The 20,849-nt window shown below is 40.6% G+C and overlaps 1 protein-coding gene across 3 annotated transcripts in view; it reads right to left on the bottom strand.

Annotated features, from left to right (window-relative positions):
- Positions 1–48: 48 nt before the first annotated feature.
- The window catches only part of KMT2C (lysine methyltransferase 2C), a 179,476-nt gene continuing 158,675 nt past the window's right edge, over positions 49–20,849 (bottom strand). For all 3 annotated transcript variants that reach the window (XM_081344870.1, XM_081344871.1, XM_081344872.1), the window contains 15 exons: positions 18,637–18,778; positions 17,433–17,571; positions 15,859–16,037; positions 15,515–15,651; positions 14,217–14,469; positions 13,293–13,432; positions 11,490–11,597; positions 9,442–10,558; positions 8,306–8,442; positions 7,499–7,641; positions 7,061–7,229; positions 6,165–6,281; positions 5,448–5,521; positions 3,872–3,980; positions 49–2,006 (listed from right to left, as the gene is read on the bottom strand). In XM_081344870.1, coding sequence (XP_081200996.1) covers positions 1,914–2,006; positions 3,872–3,980; positions 5,448–5,521; positions 6,165–6,281; positions 7,061–7,229; positions 7,499–7,641; positions 8,306–8,442; positions 9,442–10,558; positions 11,490–11,597; positions 13,293–13,432; positions 14,217–14,469; positions 15,515–15,651; positions 15,859–16,037; positions 17,433–17,571; positions 18,637–18,778 — 3,057 coding nt within the window. In that variant the 3' untranslated portion in view covers positions 49–1,913. The remainder of the gene's footprint in view (positions 2,007–3,871; positions 3,981–5,447; positions 5,522–6,164; positions 6,282–7,060; positions 7,230–7,498; positions 7,642–8,305; positions 8,443–9,441; positions 10,559–11,489; positions 11,598–13,292; positions 13,433–14,216; positions 14,470–15,514; positions 15,652–15,858; positions 16,038–17,432; positions 17,572–18,636; positions 18,779–20,849) is intronic.

The following is a 20,849-nucleotide window of genomic DNA, read 5'->3' as shown; positions in this document are numbered from 1 at the left end:
TATATTCAGGATGTGCTGCATCCTGATATAAAGGAAAATATTAAAGTATTTATAGATGTAAAATATTTTATTTGTAAATGCCGATTTTCTAAATTTGTTTCCACAAATTTCAAAGCCCATAACACTCTGTATACTTCAAAAATTCATTTTTGCCAACATTAGATAACTATTATACAGAACAGAATAAAAACCTGTAAGACAAATACTGGTAGGATGTTGGAATATTGTACGAGAGAAGAAAAATATTCAAGAAACAAATTTCATACAGCTATTATCAAGAGAAAAATATATACAATGATTTATTCTGTAAGATAAAAATACATCATGCCGTGTACATTACAAGTTCAGAACTGTATCACTGAATATACTACCAGTTTTACAGTCCACTTTAGCTGTGCACACAAAAAACTTCATTTTTTTAATATTTAGACTGTGAAGTGTCAGTACCAGAATTGAAAGTACAAAATAAAAAAGCTAACCTGGTTCAAAATGTTGATTAGGGTTCTACAAGCAAACACAAACAGTGTTTATTTTTTTAAAGAAATGTAAACAAAAACAATTCATACAAACACATTTTAAATTACTTTTTTTTCAAAATCCTATTGGCAGAGTCCTGCAGCTGAAAGCACAATTCCTATAATTTTTTTCCTTGATTTTACTTTTCAAGAAGGCAGCTATTGACTTAAACTACACATTCCTAGTTTCATTACATAATTTTAGTGTAAGCTGAACAGTTCATATAATCTCCACTATTTCTGTTGAAAAGAAAATCAGTGTTCAGCATCTAGTTTGGGTGGTTTTAGCAGTTATTCACAGTTATCACAAACTCTACACACAAAAAAAAACCTGATTTAAGAAATAGGGATGTAACAATATAATACAAATAAAGTAGATTAATCTAAATTTCCTCAAACATCTACAAAAACCACTGCTGTAATTTACATGCTCTCTAATCAATCTGAAGGGCTGCTTTAAAAAGTCAATACAGCATAACTGAACCTGCTTTAAAGATTAAAAAAATAAAATAAAATCTCTCTTAAAATGAGATTTTGGTTACCCACGACAATTGTAATGACATGTTTAATACATGAAATCATATTGTAACATCCCTATTAAGTTTAATAAGCACCCGAACTGCTGCAAGATCTGGTAGCATTTGGTCAACTCCTATTTTTTTATACTGTACTTTTATACTCAAAATATTTACATTTTTGTACAAAGTAACAGGGTTTGTTAGTTCTGCAGGTAACAGCAGCAGCTTGGCTTCTAACTTTTCCTTTTAAAAATAGCTTCATTCACTTATTCAATAATAAATACAAAAAGTTTCTCTTATTTTACAGAAATCAAAACTACAATAAACTGACTCATGGAATCAAGTATTTTAAATGTATTTTAGTGCAAGTTATTTTTCCCTTAGCTCTATCCCTAAGGAAGTCATTTCAGTACATTCCTTGTTCAGTGGTGTCTACGTTTTAATTTTTTTTCCTGTTTTTAGAGGGCCTGCCCCTTTAATAAGTAAGGCTGTGGCCAGCACTTTGGATATCTCCCTTACCGCTGGTGATTTCAGTCTACATTCATTAGTGCCCCACTGCCCTTCAGCAGGTCAGCCCCAGCTTCTCTGCCCGAATCCGATTTCTCTTTAGTGAAAAGAGATTTCTCTTTTAATGAAATCAAAAGTGCTGGACTGGTCTGGAGATCAGTTCCTTTTTGGGTACCTGGAAGCCAGGCCTAACTCCATATTCTGCCAGCTGGCTTCTGGTGTTCATTTTACACCGGAGTAGAAGAGATAACTTGAGAGAAGTGATTGTTTTCATACACAAAACACATCCCCCCACCCCACCCTTCAAATGAACAGCATCAAAAATCACTTCTTCCTTGGGACACGCAGCCCTCGGAGGGAATAAGGAATGCATCTAGTTCATCCATTTTCGGCAGTTTACAGCCCCACAGTGACACGCAATCTTGTGCTGATCATCTTCAAAATCAAACTTATAGTCATAACACAGCTGAAATGAAAATGGCCAATTAGCTTTATTATTTCAGAATTAAAAGATGCGTGCATTTTCAACATTCTTATTAAACATCTGTATAAAAAATTAGAAGTACAAACCATCTATTTTCATCCTGCCTTTTTATAAATAACCCAAGGTGGCAAGTATATCTAATAATCTTATTTTTCCAGAATAATAACCTTATGAGGTGGGCTGGGCTGAGAGACAAGGACACAGTGGCAAGTATCTGTAGCTCGGGTGATTTGATGAGGGTGAAAGGTTTGTTCTCTCGAGCTTGTGGGTTGGTTTCCAAACATTTTATTACCAGACCTAGGTAACGTCTTCAGCGGAGTTTAGGAAATATCAGTGTTCTGTTTATAAGCTTTTGTGTGCTCAGTAGGTCTTCTAGGTCAGACATGTCAAACACAAGGCCCGGGGGCCGGATCCGGCCCGCGAAGTGGTTTCATGTGGCCCGCGAAGCCATCCTGGAAACAGTGAGGGAACGGCCCCCACTGCCTTGGCCCTGGCCCAGAGACCCTCCTTCTGCCAGAGACCCTCAGATCTGTCCCACTCCTGCCCAGGCCCCCATAGGCACCCTTGATGCGAATGATGTAGAGCTGGCCACGCCCACCGAGTAGGCCATACGCACTCTAGCCACGCCCACCCAGTAGGCCACACCCACCCTGGCCATACCCACCCCAGCCCCCTGAGGGCAACCGTAATGCTGATGTGGCCCTCAATGAAATTGAGTTTGACACCCCTGTTCTAGGTCATTGACCACGCTACCACTCGCCACGCTCATGAGTTCTTTGAAGCCTGGCACTCCACAACATTGACCTACAACCAGCCTACAAACCTCTCAGAATCTAAATTAACCAACCGCACAGCCAACCAGAGACAGCACCGACCCTCAACCAACCCACGCAAGCCCCCCCCAACCTGCACTTCACTTTCCAATGATCCTTGATGTAACCTCCCCATCACAACGACTCCCACTGATGACTCATACCTGACCCATCACAAAACCCTCACTTCACACACCCACACCTGACCCATCATCACAAGACCTACTGACCACACGAAGCCCTTATAAACAGATGAACAGTGATGTCCCCTGAACTCCACTGAAGAGGTTACCTAGCCTGGTGATGAAACGTTCAGAAACCAACCCACGAGATCGGAGAACGAATCTTCACCCTCATCAGAGAGGGACTGGCCCAAAGCCCCCCAGCTCGCTTTTATGCCTAAGGCAGGATTACAACTCACATTTTTAGTCTGGAGCCTTAACCGCTAGACCAAGCTGGTCTATAGGCAGCCCAGCCCTATAAGGGGCATCTTAATATCTTAAAAGACAAGGAGTCTTGAGGGAACCTTAGAATGTTGCTTTTAGTTCTGGAACTATTGGATATAATTCAGCTCCTTCTTTATTAATTCCTGAACAAAGTTTGTTTCTGAATTGTTTTTTCTTAACATATTATTATTTCATTAACATGTTAGTTCAATCTCGGTTCATTGCCATAAAAGGGACATTTTTTGTTGTTGCAAACAATGCCTTTGGCCTGCATTTTAACAAAGGGCAAATTGTTCCAGCTGCTAAAAGGGTCTTCTGCCAAAAAGAATTCCAGATCCTAAACATGCCAGCCTTCAATAGGATGTATCCCAGGAAAAACAAAAAGGCATTTCACATCTGTCAGATGTGAAACTGTTTCCCCTTAGATAGCATACTCTAAGGTTCTTACAGATCTTTGCCTTTAGCCTAAAGAGCAGGACTCTTGTCTACCAGCCATCAATTCCAAATGTTTTATTCTTTGCAAAAAAGAAGCAGCAGAATATTCAGTATATGAATATATGTGTGGTACCAAAAACCATATAAATCGTACCTCTTCCCCTTTCTGGATTCTCCGGCTAGAGCTAATTATGATTTTATGCCCCCGTTCAAAGGTTACCACCTCAGCCACACAGTTGGGTGCACAGGAATGGTTAATGTACCTATAAGGTTGGGAGGGAAGAGAAGTGTAGATATTTTGATACATTGTAAAATAATTTTACTACATGATACTTTAAGCAACAAAAGATAAAATTATGTATTTAAAGTTAGGAAATGAGACAATAAGGCTGCAATGTAGTAGGAAGGTACTACTGGTGATAAAGACAATACCAAACAAGGCTGCTGTGGGAAGAAGGTTTCGAGTAAGGGGTTTTTTTTCAGAAGTACAAAGATCCTGGATGTCTTTTGCCCTTTTTGTCAGGAACCCAGGGTAGCATATACAGCACTCCTTCCTCCAATCTTTCCCACAATTCTCCCAGGCAGAGAATTGGCTGAGAGAATGCCTGACACAAAGGCACTCAAGTGAGCTTCCAAGGCTGAATTTGACCCATTCTAATCTGACCCTGGGGCACAATGGCTAAGCCGTTAAAGACGCTGACAACCCGTGTTCAAGACCTGAGTTCCAAGTGTAACGGGTTGAGCTCCCCTTCCTGCCCCCAACTCCTGCCCACCTAGCAGTTCAAAGGCATACAAATAAATGCGAGTAGATTAATAGGTACCACTTCAGTGGGAAGGTAACAGTGTTCCTGTCCTGACCCGGCTCCCCGAACACAACAGACACACCAATAAATCTCCAACGTTTCTTTTATTCAGGAACGGCAGCAGTTTCACACAACCAACTGTCAAAAGTGTTTAGTTGCCTCCAAACAACGAAGCTCACTCATTTTTCCCCTGCAGGGGTTTCCCAAAACCCAGCGTTAATCTCAATCTCTCACCACGCTTGCAGCAGGAGTCCTTCAGGCAAGGTGGCTTTTTTCTAACATAAGACACGCACACGCTCAGAAGGCGCTCTGACTCCCAGCACCACAGGATCCGAGGAAAACTCCAGCAAGTTTCCAAACAAGAGTCAGGAGTTCCAGCAGGGAGACAAATAGTTGTCTGCCACACCTATTCATCTCCATCCCTGCCCTTTATCCACAGCTGAGGGTGGAGCTCTTGTTAGCAGCGGTGACTCTTCTGCCCCGAAGATTGGCCCATAGCCTCTCACTGTTCTCCTCTCCTCAGCCTCCGCCGTGACCGTGCATCAGTCACTGGCCCCATGTGATCCTCCTCCCCTGAATCACTTGCCTCAAGGCATGGGGGGTCTCAGCCTTTTCATCTGGGGGCTGGCGGACAGTCCAGGCTCCACCTCTGCCCCTGGCTGCGACAGCTCCATTCCTTTGTACCCATTGGAGCTGGGCCCAATGCCCACTCTGGTGCTTCCTCCACGGAGTCCTCCAGCGGCCGACAGGCCACAACAGTTCCATGTGCCTTTGGCCTATAGCCATGCTGGCCACATGACCACAGAAAATGTCTTTGGACAATGCTCCCTCACTCAAGAAATGGGGATGACTCTAGAGTCAGACGTGACTGGATAGGGGAAACCTTTACCTTTAATCCAGCGCTAGTTTCCTACAAGAACTACCTACCTTGCAGGACCTCCAGTCAATGTGGCATCAATGACATGATCGTTATCAATGCGGAACATGTATACTCCACGATTCTGTGGGGAGGAAATCAGAGAGAAAAAAAGGACTGAGCCAGCGTAACAATTATCAATATGCAAAGACATGATATATAGCCATTCCTGAATTGTAATTACAATCCAAAGGCTTATTAAAGCATCAGAAACCCTAATGTCTTTTTCCAAAACAGTAGCATTCTTGTTAGGAGTTTGAGAATACAAACACCAAAAATGAATCTCCAGGGAAGGCTCAAACATAACTTAATCACGGTCACATGTAGTCTCTACAATGGAAAGAATCAAATGTTGCTGTGATTGGTTCACAACAAATTCCCTTTATCTGAACACTTAAATACACACGCACACACACATATGCACACATACCTTACTGCTTCAAGTAATAGGCACAGAAACGTGATAGACAGACAGTGAGAGAGATATAGCATGACGGATGGATGGATGGACAGAGAAGAGAGGGGGAGAGGGAGAGGGGGCACTTAGGATGATGTTATCAATGAAAATACAAATACTATTAAAATCTATATGAAAATCTGTATTTAAAACCCTGTAAAGTTGCAATTAGTGCCAAAGGCCTTAATGAAACCCATGGAACTCTTGTCTATTAGACCTTCCATGTCCCACAAAGCTTGAAAACACAAATGCTTCTTGTCTTATGGAATACCTGAGATTCATACAGCTTCTCCTTCCTGTTGGCTACTTCATTGCGGATGATGGTTCCAATATATTCAATTACCATAGTGTGCTTTTCAATGTCTCTAGCAGCATATAAACCCAGGCCCTGAAAAGGCAGGAACGATTTGGTAACAAAGCACATCACTGAGCTCCTCTGCTGATTTAAATGGATCCCCAAATCTCAGCATGGCCACTTAAGATACTTTAACAATCCTACAATTCTTTTCAAGTAATGCTACAATGATTACAGGTAGTCCTTGACTTGCAACAGTAATTGAACCTGGAATTATGGCTATACGTTGTGGCAGGTCACCACACAACTGTGCCAATTTTATGACATTTTGTGGCTGTCATTAAAAGTATGCCAAAGCCGTGAGTGCCACAGCAAACCCATTGTACTCAAGGGGTGGTGGGTTTTTTTGCCAGAAGCAAGAAGTAAATGGTGACTTACGAGATAATAAATTAAATAGTGGTCATGTGACAATGGGATGATGCAAATGGCTGCCAATGCCAAGGGCATGAAACGTGATCATGAGGGAAGGGGAACACAAGCCATCAGAACTTTGGAACCAGGTCATAAATAACTACAGGAAGGTCCTTCATAAATTCAAATGGTTTGCTAAGTGACCGGTCCTAAGTGGAGGACAACCAGTACTGAGAGAAAAGTCCCACTATGTTCAGTGGAGATTAATCAGTGGAGCTGTTCAAGTGGGCAGCACACAGAGGCTAGTAATAAATAAACATAAGCAAAAATTAGCATGAACATGTAAATGAAATGAATAGATAATAAATATAACATATGCTTATTAAATAAGTGTTATTTTTAAATACATCTAGTATTTTCAACACAAAAATATAGTTAATACTTTCCTGGTCCAGACTGACCTGAATACGCGACCGTGCCAAATAGACATTGGACTTCCATTCGGTCTTCATTTTCCGGTACTGAGAAGACTTTGAATGGACAAACTGTTTACTGTAAGGTGCATTTAGTTCTCCTGTAACTGTGCTCTGAAATGACTTTGAAGTGCTGGTGCTATTCAAGGTGTGAGGCCTGTACCAAAGGGTCACAGAACAGAAGAAACAGAGAAGGAAAACTGAAGATCTCTCTGAAAGTTGTAACGTTTTGAATAATAAAAAAAAGCTCCTGGGTAAGCAGACATTCAAAGCCACCTAGCAGAGACACTAAAGCAGCAGCCCCAACTTGGACAGGCCACATACACAGCCAAAGACAGCAGGGTTTGTAAGCAGCACACAGAAGCACAGGTATCCTACGCAGCCTATAAACCCTGGGCTGTACTATGTGAATTTAAAAGAAAATACCTTAACACAAACCTCTTGACGTGGCTGCTCATTTTGGGCTCAGAACGAGCGCAGCCAGTGGGGTTGATGGCGAGAGGCAGCTCCATGAGGGGGTTTCGGCCGTAACGGAAGGTGTAACGCTCACAGGCCTCCACCCCAGGAAGCTGAAACACAAAGAAATCCAGGTCAGTGAAACTCGGAAGAGCCAACAACTGATACCTGAAAGAAAACAATCTTCTTCACGGGGATGAAAGAAGTACAAAGTGTGCTTTAAACTGTTTCCTGTTTTTCTTGTATTTTCTTGTAAGAATATAGAATCACAAAGAGGTAACACCAAGACCAATTCTGATTTTTCTTCACCCGTTTACAGGTTTCAGCTATAATACAGAAGGAAGGAGTTTACTTCAGGTTAAAATGTTCCCGGGATGAGAAATATTTTAGGGCCGGTACATTCTGTGTTGCTGGAGATTGTGGGAAATATTATTTATTTATTAAATATATATGCCATCATTGCTGAGCAACTCTGGCAGTTGGAAACTATACAGTCGGCTTTATTTACATTCCCACTGCCACCACAGCACCAACCGGGGAAAGCTCTGATTTATTTCCACAGGATAGAAAGAAAGTGTGTGTGTGTGTGTGTGTGTGTGTGTGTGTGTGTGTCTGTGTATCTTCTCTCTCTACATTTATTTTTCTAAGGATGAATTTCAGCTCTAGCACTGTTCTCTAATGCATCCTATAAAAAAATTGCCACAAATGCCAAATTCTGATTATTACTAAGCAGGAATTGATGAAAATTCAGTCTGGCACCACTGCCCAAAGACTCACTGATTCAGCTATTCTAGCCACTGCAGAGACAGTCAGGCCAAAAAGATCTTCGCCCTTTAGATATGCAGGGAATAGCTGGAGCATTTCGGAGGTTTTCCGTATAGATGCGACAGGCTCTAGGATTTTATCCCAAACATCTGTATAGGGAAAAATACAATAAGCAATGGAAACAGAGAAAGAGAACTTAATGCTCTGCTCAATTTATTACTGTATTAGGACATTGTTTACAGTTAGGGTAGGAAATCTATTATTAGAATTAGAGGTTCACCAAACTAGATTTTATACCGGCTTTGGACATAATGCTGGAATAGTATAAGATACAGAGGACAAGGCTTAAGGGGTTATGGTTATATGCCTCCCCAAACAGGTTTTAAAAGTGTGGTTATTTCCGCAAGAAAGGCTATATTCATTGTATTATTTATTTTGGTCAGATGTTCCAAATTAGAATGTGATCACAAGTGACAGTGACAATGATAGTTAACATTTTCTAAAGAAATCATAGGAAATAGCCTTACATATTATTGGGATGAATTCTTCAATAATCTTACTTTCCAGGTCTAGGTGCATTCCTAAGCTAGTATTAAATCAAGATCAGAATTCTCAAGCAAGCAATCTTTTCCTGGCTAGGTGGACAGTTCATGTTTTCTTAAAGGCTTGAGGGGTTGTAGGGGAGTTTAAAGGATGGAATGGGAACATTCCAAAGCAAAATAATCAAACCCTGGTGATGTGATTTCAGGCTGGTCTTGCTATCAGCCTCCAAAGTAAAACAGAAAATGCCACATGACTATAAACAGGTATAGTAATGTGAAAAAGAAAACACACTCATTTTGAGTTCTATGGTTTTATGTATCAGGACATTTTAAAAATCACCTGGTCCTTAGCTATTCTTAAAATTAGGTAAATACAACCTCAGAGGAACGACAACACATGACATGTTACACTTTGTTTTGGCTTTCTTTTTGTAAAATAGAAAGCATTTGGGTTTTTTTTTTCACGTGACTGTAAGTAAATAAATGCAGTGCTTAGAAAGGTTATCTCAGAGCTGGTTTCCTCTGGGCATTTTAGACATTAACGCCCATCAATTCAATCAGGTCACCCTGGCATAGCTCAGTGAGGATTCCCAGGTTTTAGTTTACCTTCTGGAGTCAGACCAGTCAGAACCACGTCTTCATGCCCTTGCTCAATCACCCTGATCACAAACAAGGGGAAGCCATCCTTCTCTTCAATGGAACACAGGTAGCGGCAGCGGCGGTTGGTGTATCGTATGCTCCAATACAACCGGCTGGCCTCAAACCCCACTGGGTAGAGCACCTTTGAAGAGTGAAAGGCAACCATCTGGTGGGGCAGCAGCTGACCGATACTGTGGAAGATCAGGCTCCCGACCCGGAAGGTGTGCTCTCGGTCTCCCCTCTGTACAATGCTAGCAATCTGTCGGACTTCGTCCCGCTGGACGTAGACTCGCCTGAAGACTGCAAAATAATTGAGTTCTTGCTCATGAGCACCCTTCGGTTTGTGCATTGGGCAAAGCATAGTTTTGTCTTTGAAAAACATGCATTGTGCTTTAATGGCACAGGTGAAGTGATAAATGTTGGTGCATCTTAACCTGTGGCAGCCACTGGTAGCACCCATCTTGTGGCAGAACATGCATTTCATTTGCAAGCCTCTTCGCAGAGCTAGCTCGACATTGATTAAGGCACCAGCTTGCGTCTCATAAACCTCGGTAGACCAAAGAGCGCAGTTCAAATGAACCCAGAGGTCTAAATCCAGATTCAGAAGCCTGGCTGGTCCATCAGTCAGCCCATCACCCTCTTCATGGCACAAGCAGCATTTTCGGTAGTCTTTCAGGGCAGAATCAGGTTTAAGGGTTGTGCCCAGTTTCTTGAGAAGGTCATCTATCTCCTCTTCACAAGGAGGTTTGAAGATTCCTTTAGGAATCACAATCTGTATATTCCATTTTTTCCATTTCATTCCTTTCCATCTCTTGTTCACTGGTCGACAGTCATCAAGGGCATTGGGAACGGTTCTTAAGCGGGGTTTTAATTTCACAGTTACCTTAAGTTCTTCTGGTTTGGGTTCCACTTTGGCTGCTTCAAAGGCAGGAGGAAACGTAATAAGGGGTGATGAGGGGGGAGAATTTTTTTCCTGCAGTTGAGGGAGGCAGTGAACATCAAATGTAGAGATGTTTGTATTGTATTGGTGGAAACCTTTTGGAGGTTCTTTCATTGGAAATTGCATTTCAGGAGGAATGGGTTCCTGAGAAATAATCAGAACAGCAGTTGAAGAGAGGTTCACAGTAAAAATTATGTGCAAGCATTATTGGAACCAGATCACAGTCTTGTATCAAGTAACGATGGTTTGCATGGTTTAATAATCACTTTGCAAGACTGGCTGGTTTTAAAAATTCAGAGCTGAGGGTATTAAAATAATGTTTGTAAATAGCTTCTTAACCAAAAGAATCTCGATTTTGAAATGACATAAAATCTTCATATAAAACATAAGCTTGTACCCCTATTTATCATTGTAAATTCGGATTTCAATTTATCCTGGACCAGGTTCAGAAAATGCAAAAGATATATGAATAGATGGTTATGTATCACATTATATTCTTTCTTTGCCATGTACAGTCCAATCTACTGAAGATGTGAACTACTACTAGTGTCAGCAGCATCTATTTTATTTGTAGAGGCAAATCTGAGTGTTCTTATTAAACACTGTGTGTGAGGTGGTATGACAATCTGAAGTAATTTAATTTATTTATCATTTTTAACCCACTTTTACTGTTTAAATGGAATTCCGGTGTACCAGTTATATTTTCCCATTAGTGTGATAGATCCCAATATCAACTGCAAAATCTTGTAAGGTATAAGTGAGGAACTCTGAGATTTACAGGTGTTTGAAGAGTTTGACTTTATATAAAATCTAGAATATAATTAAAATAATTATAATCTAAAGAGTCCACATTTTCTCTTCAAAATTGATTTATATATAATTTGGTTTTCACACTTAAAGACACTTTAAAACATATATACAGGTCCTATATGAAAAAAGGTGAATTTTCATTGCAGATTAAAGCAAAAAATGGAAAACAAATTAAATATACTTGTTAAACAAGCTGCATTGCTCTGGATCTTCTAAATAATTTATATTAAAGCAGTGTCATTTCAAGTATGTGGTAAGTATTTACCTTGCTTTCTGAAAATTTTGCTTGCATGGATGCTGAATACAGAACCAAGCAATTGTTACTACAGAAGACAATGTCTTTGTCGATTCTCTCAGACTTTTCTTTGGAATCCTAAAAATAAAAAAAAACACCAAATAAAACAATAAAATGACAGAAACATTAAGCTTTTTGTTAGCTGTAGAAGCTTATATTAAGAGATGGCTTTGTTTGAGAAATTTCTTTTATGTTGGACTAGAAAAATATTCAACGCTATCATTCTTAAGGATTTCGCTAATAACATACATTTATAACAAATAAACTTTGCTCTCCAAGATACAGAATGGTTAAATGTATTAATAAAAAGAAAGAAAGAAAATGTTGCTTTATGATTACATGCTTAACTGGTTGTTAACTAATTGTAAACATAATCTCAGGCCAAATAAAAATTAATAGACAATAAGAAACTGAAGACATGCCAATTATTTTGGAATATTCTTTGATAATAGGTAAAGGCAAAGTTTTCCCTGCACATGCGTGCTAGTTGTTTCCGACTCTAGGGGCCGGTGCTCATCTCCGTTTCAAAGCCGAAGAGCCAGCGTTTGTCCGAGGACGTCTCTGTGTTCATGTGGACGATATGACTAGACGCCAAAGGCGCACGGAACGCTGTTACCTTCCCACCGTAGTGGTCCCTATTTTTCTACTTGCATTTTTACGTGCTTTCGAACTGCTAGGTTGGCAGAAGCTGGGACGAGTAACAGGCGCTCACTCTGCTACGCGGCACTCGGGATTCGACCCACCAAACTGCCGACCTTCTGATCCACAAGCTCAGCATCCTAACCCACTGAGCCACCGCATCCCTAACATTGATAATACATAGCAATATTTCTGTTTTTATGCCACCTAAATGGCAGAAACATAATCCAGATTAAAGGAAAATAAATAACAGTACTGTATAAATCATTCCTGTACTATCTGAGACCATTCACTAGTAAAAGAGCAAATTTTTACATAAAATAAAGCAATAGTCATTTTCTCAGCCTTGGCATTTTAAGATGTTCGGACTTTCACTCCCTGAATTCCCCAGCCAGCATGTCTGAAAAAGAGTTCTAACACCTCAGGTGTGCAAAACTTTCTGAGTGGACATTCTCATCATTCTGTACTTGATCAAAAGGACAGCATTATCTTGAACAATCTGAAAAGTATTTTGAGCCCTGAAACACACTTGTTTTGTGGATTGTGACTGAGCTGTTTTTCCCCCCTTCCTCTTCCAAAATAAGTACTAATCTAGCTGGGCCTTATCATGTTTTTATTGCTACTGCCTTAAAACAGGTAAAGTGTTAGAACCCTGGTTATAGCAATACTTTTATTAAAAGTGCATGATTTCAGTTAGGGGTCATGTGGATGGACCGTGTGGTGTCTTATTTTGCAGATGTATAGCTTATAATACAGACAAAAGAAAGTGGGTACACAACAAACAACAAGACTTCCTTCCTATAAGTTCTTAATTTTTTTTTTGGAAAATAATCCTCTTAGTCAATATCAATGCAAATTGGTCAGTGGGTAGTAGTTAGCATAGCCTCCCCCTACACCTGGTTTTATGGCCTTGGATTAAAAAACAAGGAGCTTGCTTTGACTATTTGTTGTGCCGTATACCTGGAATATTTAATACATTTCAAGTTTTATTCAGGTAGAATAGGCAGCATTCAAATGATTTCAAATTTTATCCACTGAACGTAGTCAACAAGAAATGGAATACTCCCAACCTTCTTGTACCTTTAATACAATAAGGAAAAACACCATTGAAAATGGAGGTCATTACAGATATACCTGTTTCAGGAAATGCAGTTCTTTGAAAGGTTTTCGTACTCCACTGCCCAGTACTACCACTTTACAATGAGAACACCACTGTGACCTTAATGTCGAACCATCGGCAATAATTGGACTTTGTGCTTTATATCCTGACAAAACTGAAGGTGAGAAGAATACAGATTCTTTTAATGTATTCATCATTCTACTTTAAGTATTCTTATCCCTACAAATGCCTGCTCCATTACCACTAATTAATTAAATTTATATGCCACCCATCTCACTGTCAAGAGACTCTGGGCAGCTCACAGTTATAAATAATTATATAAAATAGTTAAAACATCAAAAGATTAAAACATTGGACAGCAAAGTTAAAACATTAAGCTAACACAAAGTGAATAAAGCAACCAATGCGCACATGGGGCGGAGGTGGGATCCTCTACTGGTCTACTAGCCAGGACATAAATGAGATGCCCTATCAGGGTGTCGAACTAGTTGACAGAGCTGGGTCTTCAGACCCTTTCAGAAAGCTAAGGCGGGAGGAGGGCACATTTCACCTCAAGGGGAATAATGTTCCAAAGGGCAGGCACCACGGGAGAAAGTCGCTCTTTTCAGTGATGTAACTTCTAAGCAAAAAGCTGTAAGTTGAGGACTACTTACCTATACATTGTCCTTCTTGGTGTTCATTTTTCTCAGTACCTTCTGTAACAGTTTGGAACTAATCATGATTAATGACTGATATTGGATTAGTTGCCTTGGAAGCAGAACAACAACCAATCCTGCAAATCTTTTATCAGAATTCAATTTATATTACTGACAAAAATAAAGAAATGTAATAAAGGGAACTTATTTACTTTTTATCTTGAAATCCCTTTCTTAAAATCCTCAATGCTGGGCTTAACCTTATTTATTAATAAAATATTAACAGGTCACACACTGACTCACCATTTCCGCTTGATAAAAATGGGGCATTGTGTGGCTTGAGTCCATAAGGCCCTGCTAATCCAGGAGGGCCGACAGTTCCTGACTGAGGACCGTGAAGTAGTACACGTTGCCTATACTCAAAGGCTGGATTTGTTCTGTGTGGATTCATGATTCCGATAGATGACGGAACATCAGATGCAGTGCTAATTTCATAGCTGTTTGGAATTCTGACATGTAGAAGATTGGAAAATGCAGCCACCACACTACCAATATTCTAGAGTGAAGAAAAATGAGTGTTTGGTTCCTTTGTTATTAATAAGATATGCATAGTTATCACCCGTAATAGGGACTCGGAACTTCATCACTTAGCAAGGTTGTCATTAGGCACACTGTCACATGACCACAACAGCTTACAAAAGACATTCTGGCAGTCCTAGTTACCACTGTTGCGTTGCAACATCCCACGATCACCATTTGCAACATCCTGTTGGTCTCCTTCTTGACTTTATCAGAAGGAGTCAATGAAGGTCATAAATAATCGTGTGACCGTGGGGACTCTACAGCTGCCACAATAATTTGTCTTAAGTTGGATAGTTAAAAAAAAATCTTCCCCTAATACCAAATTAAAGAATTGTGAGCAAACCCAGCTGAAAGAATAGAAGAATCAGCATTCCCATATACTGACAAGTGATTAAGAATCAGAAAAGAAATTAGGAATAAATGGGCAGTTTTAACACATAACATATACAAAAAGTTTTTCAAGACATCAGAGTTAGGTCTGGGGCTTTTCAGTTTGGTTATAAATGATAAGGGGTTTAGCTAAGCAATAAGCAGCCATCTTTGCTGAACATACCAAATTGTTCAGTGGTAAAATCAAACTGGTTACATAGGTAACAAATTGGCAAACGCAATTAAAGGACAAGAATGTATAAAACGATGCATTTTAGTCCACAAAATCCTAACTTTAAATTAATGGGATCTGAATTGATGAGTTGACTAATGAAGAAATGGATTTTAAAGCGACAGTGGAGATAGCTTGAATTAAAACCCAATAAAAAACTAATTAAAAAATTGGATTAGGAAAAGAACTGGAAATCGAATGGCCAATAGAATAATGTTCCTTATCCAGCATATAGCAAAACTATTCAGTTAAGCCTTTATGACCCTATTATATACAATTCACTGAAACCATACTGAAATTGCATAGCAGCGTTTACTACAACTGACTGCAGTAGAAATAAAAATAATAACCAAGATATATCAGTAGCACACTGAGGACTGCACCCAACATTGTCCACCTAGAGGTGTGGTGTCTTTACCTCTGCAGCTGTAGGATGCAAAGTAATGGCAATGGACACAAGCCCGGATTCTGTGTTATTTGGGGCAAGTCCAAGCTGAGAACTGAAGAAAGTTGAACAAGGCTCCATTTTGATGAAATTTTGCTTTGCTTCTGAACCTTAGAGAAGAAATTAAAGTCACATTGGAATGTGGTTAGACTGCACTGTTTCCTAACCTCAGCAACTTTAAGATGTGTGCAGTTCAACTCCCAGAATTCCTCAGACAGCCATGTTAGCTAAGGAATTCTGAGAATTGAAGTCTACTCATCTCACCACTGGGTTAGAGAATATCAATACATATTGTTCAGAATAAATGTTGGCTTTACCCTTTCCAGTACTGGATGGCAGAATTGGAATGATAGGAGATGGAACGGACTGTGGCATCTCTTCTTTCACTGCTGACAGATCTGGATACCTACTTATTTCCATGCCCATGACACTCTCAGGAGAAGAAGAAGGAACAAAGCTATCTGGGGTTTCTCTATCATCACAAGGATCCTGAATCCTAAGACACACAGCAAAACCAGGACATTTGTAGGTATGGTTCACATATATGAAGAGCAAACATGTGATTCAGGAATGTGACAGCAAAGTGGAGGCGCTTTCAATTTTTTTCAAAATCAAATTTGTTAGGTCTTTTTTTACAGCCAAAGTATACTAACAGTGTAAAGAAGTGTGATGTAAAAAAACAAACTACAGTAGATCTATCTATTGATAAGCACACTTAATTACTTTAGCTGTTTGTTCCATTTTTTAATTCTCCAAAGATTCTACAGTCCTGTGCTTACAAGTAATTTATTTGGAAAACAAAATAAAAAGCATTTCAAGAATAAAATCTCAATCTCTTCCCGCACAAGCTATTATCTCCCTGAAATTTATTTATTAAGAAATATTTTTAACTCTCAGACTCAGTTACTTGACTAGACCAGGGGTCCCAACCCCCAGGCCACAGACCACTACTGGGCTGAGGGAGTCATGGGCAAGCGTACGTGCATGAAACTCCACTCGTGCGAGTGGAGGACACTTGTGCTTGCTCATAAAGCTCCACTGGCATGAGCAGAGGGCGCTTTTGCTCGTATGCAAAGTTCCATTTATGCAAATGGAGCTTCATGGGCTAGTGCCCTCCACTCATACGAATGAAGCTTCACCCATGAGCACAAGCGCCCTCCACTCAAGTGTTCTCCACTCGCATGCGAGTTCAAGTGCCTGCCACTTATGCAAATGGAGCTCACCACATTAGCGCCCTCCACTTGCAAGTGTGGAAAGCCTGCATGTGAGCAGAAGCACCCTCCAAACGCCTTCTGCTCACGTGAATAGAGCTTTGCGCACGAGCACAAATGCCTGCTACTTACGAGAGTTGAGCTCTGTGCGTGAGAATAAGCGCCCTCCACTCGCACCCGAAGCTGCATTTGGGTGAGTGGAGGGTGTGTGCACCCACCACTATCATAACTGGAGCAGTGCATACGCCTGCACCTGTCACTCGCATGCCCCTCATTGGACCAGGCTGCCAAGCTAGAAAGGTTGGGGATGGCTGGACTAGACAACACTAGCTTTGTAGTCTGGTCCCAGAAATTTGCATTTTTCTTTTTCAGCAAATAAAGTTTGTTCAGAACAGAGTTCTAACTCTCATTTTTAAAAATGGGAGAAACAGATCAAAACTGAAAACCAATTTGAAAGCTGAAAACTACATTACATGGATGAACTATAAAATAATGGGCTGAACTAGACCAAAGCCCTTGGAAATTCCCAGCTTGTGCTGTTGATGGGGTAGCTTGCTGAGAAAATGAATTAACTTAATAGCAAAACTGTCATTATGGGAGAGCAGATTCTGCTCAGTATCAAAACACATGAGCAATTTTAAGCATAATATAATGTTAATGCCTTTTAAAAAAACACTTACCTGAGCTCTTCATGATTGTTGTGAGGCGGGGTTGGAAGAGAAGCAGGGACATCCACACTCTTAGGACCCTGAATTATGGCCCTGGCTAACAAATCATCCTGTGGCCTGAAAGGCAGCTGAAACTGCTTTGAACCTAAAGCTTTGGCAACAGAAAGGATGCACAAATTAAACAAATGATTTTAAACATTTATCTGTTTGGACTGGATTAATGAATGCTTACATGCATCTCTGAAGAGCCAGAGAACGTTTTGCTGACATTTAATAACATCCAGCATATTCTATGTGTAGGCCATCCCAGATTCAATTTGGAATAGGTCATACTTGGACCAAAATATGTTTCTTTTGCCTGAATTTGAACATGTGTTTGGAACAGGCACAGAGGTTCCACAGAGGTAGGAAACAGGAGGGAAAATGTAAAGAAAAGCAACGATGGTGAAAGGTGAAGCAAGGAAGATGCTCGAGGCAACTGAGGGGAAGGGCAAGTAAGTCTGGACCAGTTTGGATTATTTATATTTATTTCTTTAATATCCAGTTTTTATTATTTTTATAAACAATTCAAGGCAGCGCGCACACAGCTAATACTCCCTCCTCCTATTTTTCCCACGACAAAAACCTTGTGAGGTGGATTGGGCTGAGAGAGAACGACTGGCTCAAAGTCATCCAGTCGGGCTTCATAACTAAGGCCGGACTAGCACTCAGAGTCTCCTGATTTCTAGCCTGGACTGCGTTGTGTCCGAATTTAATTATGGATGTTGCACTGAAGGGAAGGGAAGGGAAGCTGATCGGTGGGAGACTGGAGCAGAGGAAAAGGGCAGAGAAGAATGAGATACATCAATCTCGTCCTATTTGATTTGTAAGACCCATGAAGAATCTTGCTTGGTTGAAACCAAGGTTGAATCGAAATAAGAACATCTTTGGGGTGGGGGGGGGAAATAGCTCATAGTTTCCTCCTTTTCCCTTAACCATAGTTTTCCATGATTGAGTCCATATTTATGAAACAGCTTTCCCTTGGAAGATAGATTAGCCCTGACTTTTTTGGCTTCCAAGGTGGAGGTCTTCCATTTTTTTAATTAGTTGAGAGAATTTAACAGGTATATTATTATACATCTCTAATTTTATTGATTATTGCCATTAAATCACTACTGACTTTTAGCAACCACATAGGCAGACTTTCTATGTAGTGATGTGACAGCAAACATCTTACCATCAGGTCCTCCCATCATTCCAGCTTTGGTAGCAAGTTCTTCAGTCGTTGCAAATCCGTTTACAATTTTTTGGCAAGTCACAGGTGGAGGTGTAGGAGGAAGGGATGCTGGAGGTGTGGGTGGGTTACTGAGATTATTTTGCTGCGTGAGATAAGATATTTCCAATTAGTTTTCCAAAGGATTGTTGGGTCAACACACATATTTAATAATAAAACTAACTACAAAGTAGCAATCAAAATGCATACATATTAACTTAGTTCAGACTGAACACCAAGCCATAGTTTCAGTAGTATGATATGCAAACGAGGTAACAGGGCTTTCATTTTCTTATTTCCACTCTGTAAGTAGTAACTATTAATAGTTACTAGAATAGTAAAGTAATTATTTTTTTGAGTTTTCTATTACACTACAATTACTCGCCAAACATACAAATTATGGCTGGCACTTCTTGTAGGCCAAATACAAATAATAATTTCCATGTTCTGTTCTGCGTCAGGTAATCTAGAGCATATATATCAAGTAAGGAAAGAAATTGATCATGCTGTTTTTGTTTGAGAACTGGCTCCCCAGTTCTTACTGAGAATGAGGGATGAAAGCATCTTGTTCAAGACCAGATAATCTTCTGCTAAAAGTGGGACCCTGATGAACGTGAAGCTTTGTGCCAGTGAGTTAATAGGCATACATCAAAAAACCACTATTTTAAAAATTAACCTAGAACTAGAATGGGAGATATTGATTTGCTTAGAGTTTTCTCATTTGCCTTTTAGAACAATTCTATTTTGCTGGGTTTTACCCCTCTGCTGATTTGGCTTTTTTTGTTAGTTTTCCCAGAAAAGATGTATCTAATGAACAAAACACCTATATTTAAATGTGGGTTTAAAGTAACACTCTCTCTGATTGGTTGATTCTTGTATCAATGGCATAAACTCTACAGAAAAGCATGCAAAAGCAAAGTAAAAGCCCCCTTAGAACAGGAGGAGACATTCAGGCAATGCTGCCATCTTTATTTTTTAGTTATGGATTTCATATCCTATCATTGAGTTAAGTGGCTTTGACATCTCTAAAAGCAATATGTAAATTAACCAGTAACAAACAGAAGAATAAAAACAATAGCTGTCGGGGGAACAAGAGTAACATCAACTTCAGGTATTTCAAAAAACTCCTTGAAGACTAGAGAGGCTTCGCTGGCTTCTGAAAGGGGCACAACAATAGATTCTGGGAAAATCTCCTGGTCACCAATTACCTCTTGCTGACCTCCAAAAGGGGACACCATTATGCAAGGGCCTCGTGATGGCCTCTTAAATCTGCGCAAAACAGTCCTTTAATTTTTTATTTAGTTAGAAAATTTATATTGCTACCTACTCAAGGCAGCTTACAGAGATATAAAAACACCACATATAAGGAATAAAAATAATAAGAAAAATAATAAAATAATAACACACACACACACACCCTGTCGACAACACACATTCAAACTAGCCATTAAAGGGGCTCCATCCCACTCTGGGTTCCCCAGTCCCGCTGGCAGAACCAGGTTCTTCAATGCCTTCTGAAAGAGTGCTAGAGCAGGGGTGTCAAACTCAATTTCATTGAGGGCCGCATCAGCATTGCGGTTGCCCTCAGGGGGCCGGGTGGGTGTGGCCTGGGTGGGTGTGGCCTACTGGGTGGGCGTGGCTGAAGTGCGTATGGCCTACTGGGTGGGCGTGGCCAGCTCTACATCGTTCTCATCAAGGGTGCCTATGGGGGCCTGGGCAGGAGTGGGAGAGATCTGAGGGTCTCTGGCAGAAGGAGGGTCTCTGGGCCAGGGCCAAGGCAGTGGGGGCCGTTCCTTCACTGTTTCCAGGATGGCTTCGTGGGCCGCATGAAACCACTTCGCGGGCCGGATCTGGCCCCCGGGCCTTGTGTTTGACATGTCTGTGCTAGAGTGTGTGTGGGGGGGGGCAGTCTAATCTCTGCGGGGATGATGTTCCAGAGAGAGGGAGCCACCATGGAGAAGGCCCTTCTTCTGGGTCCCACCAGATATATCTCCTTCGGGGATGGGACCAGCAACTTTCCTTGCCTCCCTGGTCTAGTGGGTCAGGTCGATGTGACCGGCAAGAGACGGTCCCTCAGAGAACCTGGTTCCAAGCCATGAAGGGCTTTAAAGGTGGCAACCAGCTCCTTGAATTGCACCTGGAAGCAAACTGGCAACCAATGCAGCTCCCACAGAAGA

The sequence above is a fragment of the Vipera berus genome (genome assembly GCF_964194415.1).
Source record: "Vipera berus genome assembly, chromosome: Z".
Taxonomy (NCBI): Eukaryota; Metazoa; Chordata; class Lepidosauria; order Squamata; family Viperidae; genus Vipera; species Vipera berus.
The sequence above is the reverse complement of the archived record's forward strand: the minus strand, read 5'-3'. Positions and strand labels throughout refer to the sequence as shown.